General features: G+C 41.4%; 1 protein-coding gene across 1 annotated transcript in view; it reads right to left on the bottom strand.

Moving 5' to 3' along the window:
* SLC30A5 (solute carrier family 30 member 5) overlaps positions 1-23,951 on the bottom strand; it is a 238,017-nt gene that overhangs the window by 149,692 nt on the left and 64,374 nt on the right. Inside the window, exons 5-6 of the mRNA XM_086960714.1 lie at positions 7,596-7,683; positions 4,801-4,888 (exon numbers count right to left, since the gene is read on the bottom strand). Coding sequence (XP_086816840.1) covers positions 4,801-4,888; positions 7,596-7,683 — 176 coding nt within the window. The remainder of the gene's footprint in view (positions 1-4,800; positions 4,889-7,595; positions 7,684-23,951) is intronic.

Genomic DNA, 23,951 nt, shown 5'->3' with positions numbered 1-23,951 from the left:
TGGTTTGGAGCTGGTTTTGGACTTTATCCAACCCCTTGCAGCTAAGAAATTGTTCCTACAATTTAGACACGGGACGCCCCCGCTCTATGCATTTACTAATAACTGGGCGGGTGCTACAAAACAACTTTGTCCCGGGTGTACTGTAGTGGAAGAAACTGAGATTCATGTGATCTTTTTCTGCCCTGCATATAGCTTTGCTAGATCGAAATGGGTCCTACAACTTTGCAGAAACCTGGGTATAAGAAACTATAGAGAGGTATTTAGGATATTAAATTTGACACTCACCCGGTTTTTGTTGTTGCAATCTCCAAATTTTTATTTGCAATGTGGTGCAAACGCAGATGCTTATTGAAAAGATAGAGGAGAGGATTTAGGGAGTCTTGTCCTATTTAAGATGAACTTTTGTGACTTTAAATTGTATTATTCAAGGGTCTTAACTCTTTTAAAAAAATGTTGTTTAATTTATATTTTGTGCTATATGATGGTATTGTTTAAAATGTTGATAATGACACCCCTGATAGAGATACCTGCCCATGTTTAATGTCCCCCATGTGACATCTACCTGTGGGGGTGGGACCCTCTACATACTGCCACTTTTTAATTGTCTGGGGTTCAAATGTTAAATCGCATTCACATTTAAATTTTTTATTATCATTGTGTTGTTTTATAATGCTGAACCTATAAATGTCATACTATTTGTGCTTTTATGGCAGTAATTGCCGAAATAAAGTTATTTGACTGACTGACTGGCTATTGGCAAACGCCGGGTGGCGATGAGATGGGCTTATGGCCCAACTCCAATTCTGGAAGCTTGGCATAGCAACATGCTATTTTGCAATACACAATCAGAGGCATACAATGAACTACTCCCACAATGGATAGACCTAAAAATATAAGGGGAAATTACCAAACATATCTGGTGGAGAAGAAAATGGGAGAGCCAGAGGGAGAAGAAGCCTCAGCCTCATAAGCTATGCTTAATGTAGAGTGAAGCTGTAGATAACCAGGAACATGCATAGTAAAGGGTTACTACAGGAGATAACACTGAGATGATTATGAATGATCAAATAGAATGTACAGGTGGACAGAGATAGGAAAGTAAAGCATATAATAGACATATGTCGTGTATTGGTGGCCAGAGATGCTGAAAAATTATGCAATATTCAGAAAATTATTGTAACTAGGTGCTTTAGCGATGTTGGTCATATATTTTAGAAACGTTGCAAGTACATGTTATGTATACACATGATTATTATGTAATCCAGTCACTGGATGTATCTTCTTCATTTCACTAATAAAAAAAAAGTATAGACACCTTTTTAAGCCCTTACTGTCTGGCCTGCTGAAATAAGATGCTTGAGGAGAACCAGTAAATAAGCTCAACTAGAATATATTGAAGGTCATATGTAAATAGAGATAAAAGCTACAGCAAAACAGGTTCTTCCTGATATATTCCCAGATGTACAACCTTGCTGAAACAACATAGGCAGCATTATTTTCACATGAATGTTTAGGAGCATTTTTTGAAGGATTGTTTAGCTCCTTTTATTTGTCCATGCTGACTGCCCCACTGCAAGCAGTCCAGAACCAACCTGCCAAGTTGCACGATGGTAGGCGGGAGTAATGTAATCAGCTATTCATTTTTGGTCATGAAGATCAGACTGCAGAAGAACCTCATAGGATTTTCTTTCCGAGAGGAGCAAAAGGCCCGAGCACAAATAAGGGAGAGGACATGTCCTTGAACTCCTTTAGTTTAAAGACAACTTTTGACACCAGAAGAAGTACAGGAAATTATTTGAGGAACATAAACTTAGATGTTAGTTAAACAGCAAGTCACTCAATTTAGAGTTGGATTCTGGACACTAACTCTCTGCAATTTGTATTTCCACTGTGGCAACTCGATAAAGACAGAGTTAACAGCGTACTCAAGAGGTCTGTGACTATATAATGTTAATAATTCATCTGAGAAAGGCATTCTTAGGGGAGTCTGCTTTCATGTTTTAGAAATTGCAAAAAGTGAATGACTGCTAGATACAGATTACTGACCAGCACTCAATTAAGTATTATTTGAACTTTCCTATAATGGATCTCCCCATCCCCAAAGGATGTATGATCAAAGTGCCCTTCCTTCAGTTTCAACATGGTGAAGTGACAGGCCTTCATCTTTTGTGACTACATAAACTAGACAGTCACTAGACTGTCAGTGGCTCTGCAACTAGATGCATCTGGGCAGTCGGCATGGACAAATAAAAGGAGCTAAACAATCCTAGCTATTCTGGCTATTCTTCTCAGCGATAAAAACACCTGCCAGGCATTAATATCACACTCCTACATACACAAAGCAAACAAATCCCACCAGCACCTTATTTTGTGAATAAAACTATTTATATTTGTTCCGTTTTTTTTTGGTATTATGAGGTTAATAATGAAAACTGAAAACTTGAATGAAGTCATCCAACACATATACTTTGTGACTGAAGACATGAATTAGGAAGTCAAAATTAAAATACAGTGCAAGCACAGTGGAGCTCTCAATACTGCCAACATCCACAGAAAAAGGCTCCTCCAATACAGTAGTGGACTAAAACTCCGGGTATCTTCAGGATTCAAGCATGTGGAAACTCAATTCCCAGGATCTTACAGCCACTGGCCAGTAGATGGGGTCCTTTCATGTTGGACCTTTTGCATCTCGTCTTGATCATCAACTGGACCGGTTCTTCAGCTGGAGGCCTGATCCACTGGTGGCAGAGACGGATGCATTTCTGAAAGATTGAAGTCTGGAGCAGGGGTACGCGTATCCCTCGATCTCTATGATCGCTCGATTATCATAGCCTTTGAAAATCATAGTATTCAGTTTTGATGGAACTTTCTTGGGATTCTCCAATCCTTCTACCCCTATATTCAGATCTCCTGAGAGATCCTTTGGGCTATCTTCACAAACTGGTGGTGGACCAGTCTTTTCGCTCATGGTGAAGCAGATTAACGGAGACAAGGGCAAGTTCTGGGCTCTTCACATCAAGCTGAGGCTCTCCCTGCAAAGGCTTTGGCATATTCCACAGTACGCCGATACAAGTCTGCCTGGTCCAGTTGATGTATGCAACAGGATCTGGATCCCGTGGGTCCAGCGTTGTCCCACTGTTGAATTTCCTATTGGACATGGCAAGAAGATCATGGCTTACAGGTCAGTAAATTCCTTTCATTTGGCGATTTCAGCCAGTCATGATCTCATTGTGGATCTCCAGGTCGGAGAACATCCTCTGGTGCTGAAGTTAGTGAGGAGTATTCGATTATCTGTTTCCCCAGAACCCAGATATTCGTCCCTATGGGATGTTATTAGAGCGCTTCATCTTTTTCTATCATGGCAAAGTAATAAGATCCCTCAAGGAAAGAGATTTCTGGGAAGATGAACATGCTCCTGTGCTTAGACTCCTGTTGCGTTCCGGATGTCCAGGCTCTGGATATATATCATGTAGGGTTTTTACACTGGGCAAGGCTACTTTTCACATATCTAAACACACAAAGATGCACACCAGGATAATTTCTTATCCCTCCTTTCCTGCTACTCCAAAACTTTGTGTTGTTAGATGCATTAAGGCAGTGACAGATGAGCTAAGACACCCTGGGGAGGAACAACTCCTTATTCCCCTCAGAAAGCCTTTCTAGACAGTTTCTTCTCCACACATAACCCATTGGGTCAAGTGGGCGTTTTGGGGCACATTCGGCGAGGGGTTAAATGGCTTCTAAAGCATTTCGGCTGGGTGTCCGTTTGGAAGATATTATTAATACTGTAGGTCTTCCGATTCCACCTTTGAAACCTTCTATTTCAAGCCAGTAATTGACATGGCTTCATTGGTGGTGAGGACATTTTGAACTAGCATAATCCTCGCCTCTGGTCAGGACACAGAATACAACATTTCCTAGCTATCGTAAAGGAAGGTTTTCAATTTGATTAAGGACACAGAGGTGAAGATTATTCCCACCTACTGATCAGAGACCAGAATATCCCACCACAGGTTTCTTGATAAGTTGTTTTTCATTACGGGGGAGTAATAACTTTCTGCATATAATGTAAAATGTCCATGCCTGCTCAATAAGTTATGAGGCGTTTCCAAGTGATTGTGCTATGTCAGCAATTGGTGGTTCTGCTACATATACACTCTTTGTCTCTGCAGGTAATGACGCCTCTAAAAATGAGTAGGAGACTTAGGTGACATGATGATCGTTGCATGAAGAAAGAGGGGATTAAACATTGACAAGGGGACTATATGACGATGAACTGAATACTGACTTGTTGCTATGTTGGATGTTTTTTTTTCTACCGTCCCTGGTGTTCATGGGAGAGACTGTTTATTGGGATGTTAATGTTCCTTGTGGCTGCAGTGTTAATAAAGCAAAGAAAGAACTCATAATCCTTGCCTCTGTGTCTTTAATAGAATTAAAAATTTCCCTTACAATAGCTAGAATTATTTTTTATTCATTACGTGGACCTTTTAGCCACGACCAGTCTAGCTATTCTCCCTATTCTTCTCAGCGATAAAAACACCTGCCAGGAATTAATATCACACTCCTACGTACACAAAGCAAACAAATCCCACCAGCACCTTATTTTGTGAATAAAACTATTTATATTTGTTCAGTTTTTTAAGTATTATGAGGTTAATAATGACAACTGAAAACTTGAATGAAGTCATCCAACACATATACTTTGTGACTGAAGACATAAATTAGGAAGTCAAAATTAAAATACAGTGCAAGTACAGTGGAGCTCTCAATACTGCCAACATCCACAGAAAAGGATACGGTGTTCCGCAATTTTAGCCATGAGGTCATCATTATCAAAAAGCAATAAGCAAATTACAGCAATGATGAAAAAGGCTGCTCCTCTAGTCTGCAAAAAGGAGAAGTAAGAAAAGGTAATTGTGGAATAACACATTAAAACTATACCACAAAATACATGCAGAGTTAAGGAGCACAGTTGTCGGGCAGCAAAAGTGACATAGAACGAAGTATGAATGAGGCATTCATGGTGTACAACTGAACTTGAACTAGTTGAATTTTTTTATTGATTTGATGAAACATAAAATCAATACAATACATACATGTCTTGGGTAGAAATACACTGATACCGTCTGCATGAAAGTATGCATTTCACTCCGATATACATAGGCCTACAGCCAGACATTATTACGCATCAGTTATACAATACATCCTCCAGTCAATTACGTTCTTGTTTTGCCTCATTGTAGATCTAGGTCCACATTTATCTAGTGCGGGTTAATGTAGTTGTGTAGTGTCCGTGGTGTCTATAGGGTGCGCAAGGAGACACGCTTTAAGGGGGGTCTCATATGTCTCTGGGACATGATGTCAATGGAAGGAGTTCAGCATATGTGAGGGTTAGGTCCTGCCAAAATATCACATCTCTGAACCAATCTTTAAACTTGGGTGCCCTTCCCGGCCCCCATCTACATGCTATCCTGTGTTTAGCTAATAAGAGTGCAAGTGACAGAAAGCATTGATAGCCTACGGCTTTGTTCTCCGTGAAGTCCAGCAGAGCTACCAAAGGTGAAGGTTGAATTGGAGGTGCTGTCATCATTTCTAATGCCAAGAATATCTGCCGCCAATAGTTGTGTATTATTACTAAAGAACAAGGGAACCCTCTAGGTAAGCAAGGACCTGGGGTATCAATGGAGTAAAGAACAACGGTCCTTGACAAGGAGGAATAACAATTTCAATAATTATAGGCCACAATATGCGCTATAATGAACACAAAGTCCAGCCGGACTTCAGAATTTATTCGATAACTAATTAAGTCAAATTAAACAGAACAACAATAAAGCAGTGGGACACAGTCCTGTATCCACAGTACTAAACATACAATACACAGTACAGTTGACTAGGGATTTTCAGGCATTTAGAAAGTACAGGAGCAAAAAGGTAATTTTTTAATCTATTTGCTTCACATATGTAGAAAACACATGATTTTAGGCACATGATAGTGAACTAGTGTTTAGACCACATATTTTGTCGACGGCGTTTCGATCCAGTTAAAAATTGTGGATCATCATCAGGACATTCAGTGCTTGCCTGAATTTGACAGCCTAGGCACGGTGGATTGGACCAATTGCAGAATCAAGGTTGGTCGAGCTACCAGATGTGGAGCCTGGGAGGGTTGGGGATAATAGTTCCAGGTGGGCTGGAAGTCGGGTTATGCGTGTTGTGCCTCGCAATATAGCAGTCACCAAGTAGCCTGGAAGTGTTGACCCACGACGCAAGGTAGTTTGCTGAAGGGCTGGTTGTGGGATTAGGCGTGTGATGCCTACAGGGAGCCTCACGGTTTAAAGTCCCCGGGAAGCGCAAGGGGCTAAAAGACCAATGTTGATAGCGCGCAGCCGGTGACCCAGGGGCCGGTAGTTGGGAACAATCAAAGAATGCGGAACCCGGTAGAGGTACCTACGGGGTCGCTGATTTCAAAACCCGGCTACGAAGCGCGGTAGCCTATAGTAAGGCTCCTGAAGTGCGCGGTGGAACTTCCGAGGACGTCTCGGTGCACAATCGCGCCGTCGAATAGTTGTGTAGCTGATCACACTTCCAGGCAAGATGCAGGAAATCTACCATCTCCGCCCCACATCTTTCACAGTTATCATTGTCGTGCAATCTATACTTGTACATTTTGACCGGACTGAAGTAGGTGCAGTGTAACAACTTATAGTGTATGATTCGCAGACAACTACTAGAGGATATTTTTCCCGTTTGTGCACAACAGAATGACCATTGTTGATCTGTTATTTCCTGCCCTGTATGCGCGGCACATCTTTCCCTTGCACTGCTTAGTTCTGGGACTTGTTTGGCATATATACTGTGATACAGTGTAGACACTATATGTGAAGCTGAGTTGCATCTCAATATGGCCTGTAGCGGAGCCAGTGCATGTGGTTCTTGCGGGTATGTGTGTATTCCTTAAACCCCGGTCGCAACCTTACATATAAAAAGATATCCATGGGAGGGGGTGCTGTTTTAGTGAACATCTGTTGCAGTGCATGGAATTTTCCATTTGAATATAGATCACCCCAACAATGAGGAATTATAGGGGAAATCTACCCTAAAAGACAGATCCCCCCAGTAACTTCTCAGAGGACCTTCAGGTTTTCACTTGTAATCAGACAGTAACCATGTCCTTGGAGTTACTGGTATTCTTGGTAATGTTAACTCCAGCAAGCGTACGTGCATGAAAGATTACAGGACCCCTCAAAATGAAAGTCTTAGAACATAAACCACCCATATAACATACTTATCTTTTTCTTAGGACAGGCTTCCTGCTGGCACACTTAAAGGTGGCACACTATTAATGTCGGCAGTTTACAACAACAACCCATTTTTCTGACAGATGGAGCACATTACATCAATAACCCAGGGGCCTTAGTGGGACTATTCCCCTAGAAAATTAACCCTGTCCCCGCTGCGTTTACTTACATCAATTACCCACAAACAAAAATGAACTACACTGTGCTATAAACAGTCTATGATATCCATCTTTTGTAAAGTAGAACAAACCATAACAATCTACAAGTTGCACTTTTTGAGATGAACGGAAATACCTTTGATGGTCCTCCTCCAGAATTGGTGAACAATACAGTGAGAAATGTCAGGACAACAAGGTCACTATGCTCGAAGAGTAGCAATGTCCTGGAAAACAGAAATATGGCAATGAGATGTGCTTCTCCATCTCCTACTTATGAAAACATACCCAGCATTGCAAGGGTATTATTGCAAAGGAGAGATAACTTTCAGGTACATTTTCATTGATACATACAAATCACACATATGCTTAACAGGCATGGAATCCTCCACATCTTACTCTGAGAATAACAAATAGCCGTGCCTGATTACTTAGTCTGACAACTGCCTATTTCATTTTCATATTTCAATGTCCAATTAGTATCAATAATCTATTGAATATGTATTCGACCTGAAAACACGGATCAATGGTGATGGTCGGAAAAAAGATTATCAAATGGACTATTTAAGTGCAACCTCATGTATATTTAAATAGACAAAATTATGGTTGAATCTATTGGTAAAAGCAGAGCCAGCAATAGTATGAGGCACTGGGATCTGGGAGGGACAAGCTAATGGAAGGTGGTAATGTAGAGACAACAAAGACTGAGGTAAAGGAAACTAGACTAAAACTGCCTTTCTCTATAGGATTAATCCCAGAGGTCTTTATTCCTCACATTAATGGATATGTTTTGCTATATAAGACATGGGGCACAAGTTGATGACTATTGATAAATCCGATGGTCAAAATAGTCCCTAAATGAGAAAAGGTGAAGCGTAAAGTGGTCTTTAGAATAAGTATATATATATATATATATATATATATATATATATATATATATATATATATATATATATATATATATATATATATATATATATATATATATATATATATATATATATATATATATATATATATATATATATATATTCCAATACCCACTCACAAATATGAATGGGTCCGACAGCAAGGTGCTTTATTCTTTACCAATTCCATTGCGAATAGCCCCTGGAGATGTGAAACGTCTTGGCAGACGCTTGTCAGCTTTCTTCAGTGCCGGTTTCACGGCGAGTTATCACATCTGGGGCACTGCTAAATCCACTTCGCCTGAAATAATGACTCGACACCACCTCGATCTTAAAGGTAAACAACCTCTTTTTGACTACTCCATTAAGTGCAATGTTTCAACAAGCTGCAGTACTGAATGCCATATCCGATTTGAAGGCCCATTAAGTAATCGGCAATTCAGAGACACAGTGGTGTCTCAACAATGTTGGCTCACGGGCAGCACATTCGAAAATACAGCCAGTTCCAGTTCTTACATTTTCACGGTGAGTCCACTAAAGCTTCCCTCCACAGTGAATGCTTCCTCCCTCCGCTTGCAGATTAGTGATCACTTTGTCAGTTTACATCGACAATTACCTTTCTTTTTCTGACTGCAAAGTTCGAGGATTTTTTAAAGTGAACTGACTGACAAACGTGCTGTACAAAAAGCGTGAAATAAAAGGCTGTAGGATGCAATGTTTTATTCCAACCCATTTAGATAACTAAAATGTGAACTGTACAAATATTTCAAAATACATTTCAGTAGTTATGTAAGCCCTTGTTCTGTAATTGTGTGTCATAAATTTTTTTTTAACAGGATGAAAACAAATCAGAATACTTTACATGGCGATGTGCAAATGATAAATATGTTTGCTGAAACCTAATTTCCACAGATTATTGTATATCCTCTATATAGTTTTATAGGTAAAATTGCATGTTAGTAGGAAAGTGTTTGGCCATTGCAATGGAAAATGTGCTGTCTGTAAATGAAAGTGCACTAACACCTCATGCTTAAATAAAATATTTATTAAAAGTGAGTTTTTATCAAATCACGAGGGTGTCCAAAGAAATGGGACAGAAAATGGGGCAAATGGAATGTATATCAAGGTGACCTGTGTGTTTCCCCATCAGTAGATATGGAAAGGCAAAGCACGGGAGAGCAGCTTTTAGAAATACCTTGACTGCACTTGGTTTATTGTTCCTAATGATTTTAATATACTGTTTAACCTGCCGAAATGTTGACCGAACAATGCATGTGACCTTTAATTCTGTGAAATTAATAAAAATACATTAAAAAAGGGCATTTTTAAAGATGAACTGAAAAACATTCCTGACCCTGCCCCGATGGCAATATTATTAGTGAACTAAGAGGCGAGTCAGGGTCATGTGCATCCTATATGTGGGCTAGAGTCTGTGTATGCGTGGAGCAAAGATTTAGCCTATTAAATCCAACCAAATAGGTTTTTTTGTACAGCAGGAATGCTGAAATCTCATTGGAAGGTGCTCTCATTTGCGACAAGGAAGAAAAAGGTGCCTAGGATGACATAATGAGACTAGGTATGGGTCAAGTACATTACAGTTAGGTTGAGTAGATTATTCAAGTTACTAGCCCTGCAAGTCTAGTAACATTGTTATACTTTTTCGAGGCCTGATATCTATTTATCTATCTATCTATCCATCTACAAAAAAAGAAAGGAGAGAACTCTGGGTGGTTTCCAAGTTTGGGTGGAAGGGCAGGGGCTATATAGAGCACCCTACAATACCAGCAACACTGAATCTGCTCACCTCAAATGACCGTTTTTCTAGAAGTTTTTAAGCATGCTTTTTGTAATTTGGTATAAATCGGAAATAAAGATTCAAAATATATGTATAGATCATGCCACGGAGCAGTCAGATCTCAAGATCTAATTAGCTGCCTTGACTTACTGTTTTCTTTTTTATGTATATGGACTGTATATTGTTTTAAAACTGTGGAGGTTTATCCCTCTTTTTTGTGCGATTAGAATAAAAATATCATGTTGTTTAATCAATTGTATTTTGTTTGGCTGCTTTACTGTGCTCTACTGACGCATGTATAACAAATGTGTGGTACGTACTATGTTGTAGGTAGTGCCTAACAATAGCAATTAGTGTTGGGCTAGGGTCATTGGATGTCCAGGTTGGGACAATTTTTATTCTGTACTAATTAGATCTCCCTCCCCCAAGCGCCTTGAGACCCTCTTGGTGTGTAGTACGCTATACAAATTTTGGAACTTGAACTTAGCTGCCACCACATCAACAAATCTGTAGCTGCAGCCATTTTCAGTCTCAGTCTCTTGCGCCATTAATAAAAAATTACACTGGAAAAAGTAAAAAAAAAAAAAAAAAAAAAGACCAGTCTCCTTTTTTAGGTTTTGCGCCTAGCGTTGCAGTGTGCAGCACTTCCCGCGCAGTGCGAGACCTTTAGTAGGTGAACGGGGTTTTGAAGCTGACCTATGAATCGCACACACTTGTGCGAGTGCTTTTCCTATTGTGGCACGCTATTGGCCTTTGCGTGCGTCTTTTTTTATAAAAGACTGCATGCAATTGGCCAAAGGCAGGCGCATTACTCCGCCCAGGGTCTATTACGCGCTTGGTGCGCCTAATAGACACAAATAGGCCATGTGGTTTATTATCTTGCGCAGACACGAGCGCGATAATGGCGCGCGCACCACTTGCAGGCTTCTGCTTTGTGGATCCATTTTTTTTGCTTCCTTCCACCGATAAATATATTTGAGTTCTTAAGCCCCTTCAGCGTCATTAAAATTAATAATGGCGTTGATGAAGATAATAATGCTGAATGTGCAGAGGATTGATTTATGTCAATTAATTTTCGAACTCATAAATTGTCAATGATTTGCGACAAGAGAAAAATACATAGTCAACTTTACATTGAAAACACAAAACAAGATTTTTGCAAGGGAAAAAGCATAATAAACAACGTGTATAATATAATTGTAATTGTGTGCATTAAAGTGAACATATCACCAAAAAATACATACACATAGTGAGCAGTGATTATGAAATTGTGTCAAAACAGTAAACAACAGACTTTCATGAGTTGCAATGAGATAATGAGCAAATGTTGGGGGTACGTCTTAATCAATGCCTGCCCAACCTCCTGTAACACTGTTTGTAGTAAGATTCACAGTTGTGTGGATACAGGAAAACAACCCAATATTAATTAGGACATGCCAGTGATTTTTGGCCAGACAATGATACTACATGCCAACGCGTTTCGAATACCAATGGTTGAATCATCGGATTCTCATCAGGGCGTGGAGTTTATCCGTTGGTACTGTTTGGGGGAAAAGGACAAGGAATTGATTTAAAAAAATAAATTTAAAAAAAAAATGAACTGTACAAATACAAAAAGGAGCTTTTTCCATATAAATGCATCATCTGATGCAGCATACCTTTTACGACCAAAGAATTAGGGTCGATTGGTTCTTTTTAGGAAATAGTCATCATATGCCAAGGGAGTCGACCTGCAATGTAGTGACATTGGCGTGGTAAGTATGTAATAATTGCAGTACAGGCAGGTACTAAACCGTGTATACATTTATGAAAATTACCTCTGTTTGTGGAGCAGCCGCTCCGAGGTCGAGGCCAGGGGGACTAGTTGTCGGTTCAATAATGTTCCTTAAAAAATCTACAAACACAAGGAATTGTGTATTAGCGAGGAAAAGTGGTGTTTCTTGTGCCCCAGGAAAATGACAAAATTGGTGGATCTCTTACTTGTCTCCAACCATTTGAAAGGCGAAATGTATCATCACCGTGTTTCTGGAAAAAACGGGACAGCGGGGAGCTGATCAATGCCCTGTCTAAAATTATGCAAAACAGAGAAAACAATGCGGTTATGCGCCGTGCGGCGTCTTACCGTGAAATGTGACCCTCAGTACATCGGGTCTCCCGGCTGCGTGAAGGGGAATTTTCTTATTCAAGAATTGAATGAATCCTGTGAGAAGGGAGGGGAACCAAGCGGATTAGGGCCCGGTTACACCGTGAAGAGCGCGCGTATGTGTGCGCTAGTTGCAAAGTGGGTCTCACCTCAGATTGATGGATGACAGCTTTGTATATTTCAAGTTTGGAATGGACACAACAGCTCGCCGCCGCGAGTAAAATGAACTAAGTTGTATCTGTTGGTCACATGATGTCAAGAACCAACCAGAGCGTCGGGCCATCTCGCTAGGGATTGTGGGAGATGTAGTTTATAGGGACATGAGTTAAAACATGATGTGAGGAGCCAACCAGAGCGTCGGACCATCTCGCTAGGGATTGTGGGAGATGTAGTTTATAGGGACATTGGTTAGAACAGATGAAAAAGAAGCCAATTATATTCTGGTGACTTCACTGAGTACATTTAGCCCGTTGTTAACAGTATTAAATTTCATGATGAGATAGGCCTCCTTGCGAAGTAGTTCCGCCTCAATGTCCTGTACATACTGTTTAGGGTCCGCCCATGCGAGGACCGTCCACTTAAAATCATTTTCACCATGGTTATGACTTGTAAAGTGTTCAACCATGGGTGCAGAGGACACTTTTTTCTTTATTCGAGATCGGTGCTGTGTGATGCGTGAATTGACAGGTTGACAAGTTTTGCCTATGTACACTTTGTCACAGGGACACACCACGGCATAGATGACATTTTTTGTACGACAATTGGTAAACATCTCATGCTTCCATGTGACCCCATCATGGTCAAATGTGTTACCTTCCAAGGTAGAGGAACACGATATACAATTGCCACACTTGTGATGCCCGCTTATAGGTTTTAAGTTCCATTGCGAAATCAGGTCGCTTTTGGGTTTCGGAATGTAGCTGTCTGCCCTAATCAATTGTTGACCAATGCTTTTATTTTTGCGCATGGCAAAAATGGGCTTTTGTAAGGGACTTGGTAAATCTTCCAATAGATGCCAATTTTTCAAAATAATGCGTTTGAACTGATTTGTGTGTGATCCATAAGTTGTAACACACACCAGTTCATTTGGTGCATTTTTGTCTTTTTTCACCAGGAGATTCTCCCTGGCGGTGCATCTGGCACGTTTCTTCGAATGGTTAAGAAGTTTCTTTGGGTAGCCCCTTGTTGCCATTTCTGCGCAAAAGTTTGAGGCATGTTGATCAAAGTCAGAAATTTCACTGCAATTCCTTCTTATTCTTAGCAGTTGACCAAAAGGGAGATTTTCCTTCAGGCACTGTGGGTGCGAGCTTTTAAAGTGAAGGATGGTATTCCTGTCTGTAAGTTTCTTGTGTAGGGTCGTTGTGAGGATATTATCGCGGACGCCTACAGTGATGTCCAAAAAAGTCATTTTATTTGTACTGGATTCTATGGAGAAACTGATGTCTCTGTGCCTGGAGTTAAGCCAATTGTAGAACTGGTCTAGTTCCGTCTGGCTCCCCTGCCACAGGAGCCAGACGTCATCAATATATCTAAGCCATTGGGTTATATGGCCAACAAATGGATTGTTCTCAAATATGAATCTTTGTTCATATTGTGCCATATAGAGTACCGCCATCTCAGGTGCGTATGGACAGCCCATAGCGATGCCTTTTACTTGGATGAAGAACTCATTCTCAAATATAGGCCCTAAGGAATTTGAATTTTTGAACAAAAAAGCACCAAGGACGCCTGTCCTGTATTTTTTACCAAAAATTCACAAAAATGACAAAACACCGCCTGGCCGACCAATCGTGTCGGGGTGCGATTCTGCACTTGAACCGGTCTAAAAATATATTGATTTTTTTCTCAAACCCTTTCTACCGCAGGTCAAGTCATATCTCAGAGATACAACTGATTTCATTAACAAGATCGAGGGACAATCATTCAATCAAACTACTCAGCTGATGGTGACCCTAGACGTCACCTCACTTTACACCCAAATCCCTCAGGATGAGGCTTTGCAGGTCCTGGAAATATACCTTGAACAACGGGAAAGACCGCACCGGGTCCCCACCTCTTTCATCCTTTCATTGGCTGAAATCACGTTACGCACTAACTATTTTAAATTTGAGAATGAGTTCTTCATCCAAGTAAAAGGCATCGCTATGGGCTGTCCATACGCACCTGAGATGGCGGTACTCTATATGGCACAATATGAACAAAGATTCATATTTGAGAACAATCCATTTGTTGGCCATATAACCCAATGGCTTAGATATATTGATGACGTCTGGCTCCTGTGGCAGGGGAGCCAGACGGAACTAGACCAGTTCTACAATTGGCTTAACTCCAGGCACAGAGACATCAGTTTCTCCATAGAATCCAGTACAAATAAAATGACTTTTTTGGACATCACTGTAGGCGTCCGCGATAATATCCTCACAACGACCCTACACAAGAAACTTACAGACAGGAATACCATCCTTCACTTTAAAAGCTCGCACCCACAGTGCCTGAAGGAAAATCTCCCTTTTGGGCAACTGCTAAGAATAAGAAGGAATTGCAGTGAAATTTCTGACTTTGATCAACATGCCTCAAACTTTTGCGCAGAAATGGCAACAAGGGGCTACCCAAAGAAACTTCTTAACCATTCGAAGAAACGTGCCAGATGCACCGCCAGGGAGAATCTCCTGGTGAAAAAAGACAAAAATGCACCAAATGAACTGGTGTGTGTTACAACTTATGGATCACACACAAATCAGTTTAAACGCATTATTTTGAAAAATTGGCATCTATTGGAAGATTTACCAAGTCCCTTACAAGAGCCCATTTTTGCCATGCGCAAAAATAAAAGCATTGGTCAACAATTGATTAGGGCAGACAGCTACATTCCGAAACCCAAAAGCGACCTGATTTCGCAATGGAACTTAAAACCTATAAGCGGGCATCACAAGTGTGGCAATTGTATATCGTGTTCCTCTACCTTGGAAGGTAACACATTTGACCATGATGGGGTCACATGGAAGCATGAGATGTTTACCAATTGTCGTACAAAAAATGTCATCTATGCCGTGGTGTGTCCCTGTGACAAAGTGTACATAGGCAAAACTTGTCAACCTGTCAATTCACGCATCACACAGCACCGATCTCGAATAAAGAAAAAAGTGTCCTCTGCACCCATGGTTGAACACTTTACAAGTCATAACCATGGTGAAAATGATTTTAAGTGGACGGTCCTCGCATGGGCGGACCCTAAACAGTATGTACAGGACATTGAGGCGGCACTACTTCGCAAGGAGGCCTATCTCATCATGAAATTTAATACTGTTAACAACGGGCTAAATGTACTCAGTGAAGTCACCAGAATATAATTGGCTTCTTTTTCATCTGTTCTAACCAATGTCCCTATAAACTACATCTCCCACAATCCCTAGCGAGATGGTCCGACGCTCTGGTTGGCTCCTCACATCATGTTTTAACTCATGTCCCTATAAACTACATCTCCCACAATCCCTAGCGAGATGGCCCGACGCTCTGGTTGGTTCTTGACATCATGTGACCAACAGATACAACTTAGTTCATTTTACTCGCGGCGGCGAGCTGTTGTGTCCATTCCAAACTTGAAATATACAAAGCTTTCATCCATCAATCTGAGGTGAGACCCACTTTGCAACTAGCGCACACATACGCGCGCTCTTCACGGTGTAACCGGGCACTAATCCGCTTGGTTCCCCTCCCTTCTCACAGGATTCATTCAATTCTTGAATAAGAAAATTCCCCTTCACGCAGCCGGGAGACCCGATGTACTGAGGGTCACATTTCACGGTAAGACGCCGCACGGCGCATAACCGCATTGTTTTCTCTGTTTTGCATAATTTTAGACAGGGCATTGATCAGCTCCCCGCTGTCCCGTTTTTTCCAGAAACACGGTGATGATACATTTCGCCTTTCAAATGGTTGGAGACAAGTAAGAGATCCACCAATTTTGTCATTTTCCTGGGGCACAAGAAACACCACTTTTCCTCGCTAATACACAATTCCTTGTGTTTGTAGATTTTTTAAGGAACATTATTGAACCGACAACTAGTCCCCCTGGCCTCGACCTCGGAGCGGCTGCTCCACAAACAGAGGTAATTTTCATAAATGTATACACGGTTTAGTACCTGCCTGTACTGCAATTATTACATACTTACCACGCCAATGTCACTACATTGCAGGTCGACTCCCTTGGCATATGATGACTATTTCCTAAAAAGAACCAATCGACCCTAATTCTTTGGTCGTAAAAGGTATGCTGCATCAGATGATGCATTTATATGGAAAAAGCTCCTTTTTGTATTTGTACAGTTCATTTTTTTTTTTTTTTTTTAAATCAATTCCTTGTCCTTTTCCCCCAAACAGTACCAACGGATAAACTCCACGCCCTGATGAGAATCCGATGATTCAACCATTGGTATTCGAAACGCGTTGGCATGTAGTATCATTGTCTGGCCAAAAATCACTGGCATGTCCTAATTAATATTGGGTTGTTTTCCTGTATCCACACAACTGTGAATCTTACTACAAACAGTGTTACAGGAGGTTGGGCAGGCATTGATTAAGACGTACCCCCAACATTTGCTCATTATCTCATTGCAACTCATGAAAGTCTGTTGTTTACTGTTTTGACACAATTTCATAATCACTGCTCACTATGTGTATGTATTGTTTGGTGATATGTTCACTTTAATGCACACAATTACAATTATATTATACACGTTGTTTATTATGCTTTTTCCCTTGCAAAAATCTTGTTTTGTGTTTTCAATGTAAAGTTGACTATGTATTTTTCTCTTGTCGCAAATCATTGACAATTTATGAGTTCGAAAAATAATTGACATAAATCAATTGTCTGAGTTAACTAACAGTGTGGTTTTCTCTTTGAGTTACATTAAATGTCACAATCATGTACATAGAGGCATAGGTAAATTGCATTTTTGGTATTAATAGGCCCTACCTACCCTCTTCCCTACTGGGCCAAACCCCCCCTTCTTGTTGCATTATTAGCGCGGGTTTTTACCCGAGTGGGTAGGGATTGACACTGCTCGTCATCCTTATCAACAATTGATTCATTTCACTGCAGGGGATACGTCTCCTGTATACTATGGCAGAGAAAGACACGCTGTCCTTTACGGAGAGCCACATTGCGAGTCTCATTGAATCATCCCCTTTTTCTAACATAACATTGAGTACCTCAGCCAAACAACAAAATGAGGCAGATAAACTGACTCGTCTTCAAAAAAAACACATACGAACCGAATTACACGGCCACTTTCTACTCAAACACCTCAAAGCTGGGACTATCCCTTGGGGACTCCAGGTGAAAAACATCCCGGTGATTTTCACCGAGGACGCAGATTATAAAAAAGGTTTTAGTCAAATCAATACTAAATGTAGCAGGGACCTCATGGTCCACACTATACAGACAGCCCAACGTATCTGTAGCCAAGAAGAGAAAGAAATTGAGGAGTTAATTAAGACCATATCTGACAATCAAACGGTAACTGAAGCCAAGAATCTTCTAGATAAGATTGAAAAAGAAATTCAACTTTTCAAGGACAACACACTTAACGCGAAAGTAGCACAATTTGAAAGGGATTCTAAATCCTTCAAATTGGAACAAGTTTATCCATTCTTGAAAGAGGATTTCTACACGTCAGGTGAATCAAGAGGGGCTTTAACATCATTCCAAGGCAGATCCAGGAATAGGTTCCTCACTTTCTCAGATACAACATCGTCTGACTCGTCATCTGAGTCTCGACAAGATAATTCTAAAAGACGAGGGGCTGCTGTATCATCTCCTTTTTTAGGCAGAGGCGGACAGTCACGGGTCCGCTTCAAACAACCATGGGAGATGAGCACACGCAACAAAACCTACAAGAGCTAGAGAAATCAGCAATAGTCAATCTTTCCGATAAACAACTTACCCAGGATGAAGTTAAACTCTTATCCCTGGGCCTCAAGTTTGTCCCCAATAAAAGAACGGACTTCACCCAACTGAAATTAGAGGCATTAGATTTTTGTCGTAAGATTAGATTGAAGGTGTTTTTCGCGGATACCGAAATGATGTCCCATTCAGAAACCACAGGGCTTAGAGTTAAATCCAGATTCACTCCGACCCAAAACATTCCTAAACAGGTCATGGCCTTTGAACAAGCCGTCCTCTCCTCCCTCTCAAAACTTGAGAAACAAAAAAATTTTGTCCACAAAAACATGTCTAAAGGGTTAACATCTGCCATTCAGAACCTCAAATCAGATACGTCTATTTTAATAAAACAAGCAGACAAGGGTGGGGCAGTTGTGATATGGCCCCGCACCATGTATCTGGAGGAAGGAACAATGCATGTTAACAATCCTGATTGGTACAGACCAATTAAGGAGGATCCTGTGCATGCCATACAAAGCAAGATCGCAAGCATCACCAAGACAGGACTTGATGAAGGATTCCTAGGCCCTAAGGAATTTGAATTTTTGAACAAAAAAGCACCAAGGACGCCTGTCCTGTATTTTTTACCAAAAATTCACAAAAATGACAAAACACCGCCTGGCCGACCAATCGTGTCGGGGTGCGATTCTGCACTTGAACCGGTCTCAAAATATATTGATTTTTTTCTCAAACCCTTTCTACCGCGGGTCAAGTCATATCTCAGAGATACAACTGATTTCATTAACAAGATCGAGGGACAATCATTCAATCAAACTACTCAGCTGATGGTGACCCTAGACGTCACCTCACTTTACACCCAAATCCCTCAGGATGAGGCTTTGCAGGTCCTGGAAATATACCTTGAACAACGGGAAAGACCGCACCGGGTCCCCACCTCTTTCATCCTTTCATTGGCTGAAATCACGTTACGCACTAACTATTTTAAATTTGAGAATGAGTTCTTCATCCAAGTAAAAGGCATCGCTATGGGCTGTCCATACGCACCTGAGATGGCGGTACTCTATATGGCACAATATGAACAAAGATTCATATTTGAGAACAATCCATTTGTTGGCCATATAACCCAATGGCTTAGATATATTGATGACGTCTGGCTCCTGTGGCAGGGGAGCCAGACGGAACTAGACCAGTTCTACAATTGGCTTAACTCCAGGCACAGAGACATCAGTTTCTCCATAGAATCCAGTACAAATAAAATGACTTTTTTGGACATCACTGTAGGCGTCCGCGATAATATCCTCACAACGACCCTACACAAGAAACTTACAGACAGGAATACCATCCTTCACTTTAAAAGCTCGCACCCACAGTGCCTGAAGGAAAATCTCCCTTTTGGGCAACTGCTAAGAATAAGAAGGAATTGCAGTGAAATTTCTGACTTTGATCAACATGCCTCAAACTTTTGCGCAGAAATGGCAACAAGGGGCTACCCAAAGAAACTTCTTAACCATTCGAAGAAACGTGCCAGATGCACCGCCAGGGAGAATCTCCTGGTGAAAAAAGACAAAAATGCACCAAATGAACTGGTGTGTGTTACAACTTATGGATCACACACAAATCAGTTTAAACGCATTATTTTGAAAAATTGGCATCTATTGGAAGATTTACCAAGTCCCTTACAAGAGCCCATTTTTGCCATGCGCAAAAATAAAAGCATTGGTCAACAATTGATTAGGGCAGACAGCTACATTCCGAAACCCAAAAGCGACCTGATTTCGCAATGGAACTTAAAACCTATAAGCGGGCATCACAAGTGTGGCAATTGTATATCGTGTTCCTCTACCTTGGAAGGTAACACATTTGACCATGATGGGGTCACATGGAAGCATGAGATGTTTACCAATTGTCGTACAAAAAATGTCATCTATGCCGTGGTGTGTCCCTGTGACAAAGTGTACATAGGCAAAACTTGTCAACCTGTCAATTCACGCATCACACAGCACCGATCTCGAATAAAGAAAAAAGTGTCCTCTGCACCCATGGTTGAACACTTTACAAGTCATAACCATGGTGAAAATGATTTTAAGTGGACGGTCCTCGCATGGGCGGACCCTAAACAGTATGTACAGGACATTGAGGCGGCACTACTTCGCAAGGAGGCCTATCTCATCATGAAATTTAATACTGTTAACAACGGGCTAAATGTACTCAGTGAAGTCACCAGAATATAATTGGCTTCTTTTTCATCTGTTCTAACCAATGTCCCTATAAACTACATCTCCCACAATCCCTAGCGAGATGGTCCGACGCTCTGGTTGACTCCTCACATCATGTTTTAACTCATGTCCCTATAAACTACATCTCCCACAATCCCTAGCGAGATGGCCCGACGCTCTGGTTGGTTCTTGACATCATGTGACCAACAGATACAACTTAGTTCATTTTACTCGCGGCGGCGAGCTGTTGTGTCCATTCCAAACTTGAAATATACAAAGCTTTCATCCATCAATCTGAGGTGAGACCCACTTTGCAACTAGCGCACACATACGCGCGCTCTTCACGGTGTAACCGGGCACTAATCCGCTTGGTTCCCCTCCCTTCTCACAGGATTCATTCAATTCTTGAATAAGAAAATTCCCCTTCACGCAGCCGGGAGACCCGATGTACTGAGGGTCACATTTCACGGTAAGACGCCGCACGGCGCATAACCGCATTGTTTTCTCTGTTTTGCATAATTTTAGACAGGGCATTGATCAGCTCCCCGCTGTCCCGTTTTTTCCAGAAACACGGTGATGATACATTTCGCCTTTCAAATGGTTGGAGACAAGTAAGAGATCCACCAATTTTGTCATTTTCCTGGGGCACAAGAAACACCACTTTTCCTCGCTAATACACAATTCCTTGTGTTTGTAGATTTTTTAAGGAACATTATTGAACCGACAACTAGTCCCCCTGGCCTCGACCTCGGAGCGGCTGCTCCACAAACAGAGGTAATTTTCATAAATGTATACACGGTTTAGTACCTGCCTGTACTGCAATTATTACATACTTGCCAATGTCACTACATTGCAGGTCGACTCCCTTGGCATATGATGACTATTTCCTAAAAAGAACCAATCGACCCTAATTCTTTGGTCGTAAAAGGTATGCTGCATCAGATGATGCATTTATATGGAAAAAGCTCCTTTTTGTATTTGTACAGTTCATTTTTTTTTTTTTTTTAAATCAATTCCTTGTCCTTTTCCCCCAAACAGTACCAACGGATAAACTCCACGCCCTGATGAGAATCCGATGATTCAACCATTGGTATTCGAAACGCGTTGGCATGTAGTATCATTGTCTGGCCAAAAATCACTGGCATGTCCTAATTAATATTGGGTTGTTTTCCTGTATCCACACAACTGTGAATCTTACTACAAACAGTGTTACAGGAGGTTGGGCAGGCATTGATTAAGACGTACCCCCAACATTTGCTCATTATCTCATTGCAACTCATGAAAGTCTGTTGTTTACTGTTTTGACACAATTTCATAATCACTGCTCACTATGTGTATGTATTGTTTGGTGATATGTTCACTTTAATGCACACAATTACAATTATATTATACACGTTGTTTATTATGCTTTTTCCCTTGCAAAAATCTTGTTTTGTGTTTTCAATGTAAAGTTGACTATGTATTTTTCTCTTGTCGCAAATCATTGACAATTTATGAGTTCGAAAAATAATTGACATAAATCAATTGTCTGAGTTAACTAACAGTGTGGTTTTCTCTTTGAGTTACATTAAATGTCACAATCATGTACATAGAGGCATAGGTAAATTGCATTTTTGGTATTAATAGGCCCTACCTACCCTCTTCCCTACTGGGCCAAACCCCCCCTTCTTGTTGCAGAATGTGCAGAGGGGCGGAACCCTGAGCCTCCCACGTCACGATATTCATTGGTTATTGGCTAAATGAGGGTCCCTGATGTGTTAAGGGGCTTCTAAAGAGCTCGTCTCCCCATCCCCTTGTGCTGCAGGGACGTGCATTGGCCTCTGGCTGATGGCAAACAAACGCCTCATGCCTAGCATGTAATATATCTCTTGTTCTGCATTCAGTCTACGACATTCCTGTCTGGGTTGTTCTGCTGATTAGATAGCAGACTGTGTTAATGTTCTGGCTGCAGCAATCTCCTTGCCCTGACGGTCGCAGGGTTCCACCTATCGTGCCACCTCTTCTTCGGCAGGTAGGGAGTAAGTGAGCGCTGAGTGCAGCGCACTGATGCAGATCTGCTCCGGCACCTGGGAAATCTCGCGTGAGGAATCGTGGCTACTGAAGAATGGGTCAGACCAATGCAAGGAATGATGCACAGCGACCAGACAGGTGCTGTCCAGCCCAGATAACTCTGCCAAATCCAGACACTACCCTCCGCACCGCTCTCTCACACTGCCCAGAGGTGCTAACTCTGCCAGTGGGTGCAAACTCGCCTTGTGATAGCCCTCCCCGTGAGTGCTTGCTCCGCGTGCTGCCCTCTCGTGCCTCTTCCTCAGACTGTCCACCCGTGCCAGTTTACACTGCCACAAATGACTTTTCACTGGTGCCACCTCCTCAAGCTACCTTCAGTTGCTAATCTATACTTACCTCCGGTGTACACTCCTCAGAATATTCCCTTGTGCCAGCTGTTCTTCCCACGCTCCACTGGTGCCACATTCTCATCCTGCCCACGCGGGACAACTCCTTACAGCACCCACCAGTGTCATATGCGATCTCCCTTCATCAACACTGCCACCGGTAGCAGCTCACTAAAATGCGCAGCAGTGTCCTTTTTGCGCACACCTGCCTGCGCCTACTCACACAGTCCAGCCGTGCCATTGGTGCATCTCGTTAACTCTTTGTACCAGAGCTTCCCTCTTCATCAGCGCCAGTCCTGCCAGTGTCACATAGGTCACCATGCCAGCTCCTCACCATGCACTAGGGACCACCGCTATCACACTGTTCACTGGCACAAAAACAGCACCCTGGTTTCTACTACCAACTTCCTATTTTACTCTACCGATTCCAGCATCCTGCCTTTCACAGGTTTTCAACTTGGAAGAGTTGTAAATCCCCGCTGCTGTTATCCCAGTTTAGCGGTACTCGTTTTATTATTTCGAAATAGTGAAACAGTCCCTGCTTGACTTGAAGTCCGTGCCTTTTAGTTTCACAGAATTTTGCAGCGGGTGCATTAACTACTGTGCAGTCTTACCAAGTATCACATTTATTTATTTGTTTTAACATGAAAAGTAGTCTGTCCACAGAAGCACTACATTCATAAGAGCAATAAATCACAATAAAAACGTGTGGGAAATAAAAATACCCAATACCTAAATAATACAAAGAACATAAAACCCTCCAGTAATTCAAGAAGCTACCATTAAATAGGTCCATTATCGAGGTCACACCAAACAGCAAATGCAATTAACTGCGCAAAGTGCTATAAGGAACCATTAAAAGGGTACATAGTCCCTGGTTATAGTTTTAAAAAGAACATAAAGAAACACTTCAAGCAATAGCAAATTCTTGCAGATGGTGAATTAAACATATAAATAACACTTCCTCATATGTTCCACACAAGTGCGTTTTTCATATTGAAGCAAAATATTTAAACCTTGGAGACTCCAAGCCCGGGCAAATTAACAAAACATAGTCTCCATCCTGTATCACAGCAAGACAGAATTGACAATTTTGGGGCCTAGTGCTCCTACACCTTTTGCCGCGTTTCTG

Source organism: Lissotriton vulgaris, chromosome 3_1 (genome assembly GCF_964263255.1).
Source record: "Lissotriton vulgaris chromosome 3_1, aLisVul1.2, whole genome shotgun sequence".
NCBI classification, from domain to species: domain Eukaryota; kingdom Metazoa; phylum Chordata; class Amphibia; order Caudata; family Salamandridae; genus Lissotriton; species Lissotriton vulgaris.
Note: the sequence above shows the minus strand (reverse complement) of the source record. Positions and strands in the feature narration are given on the sequence as shown.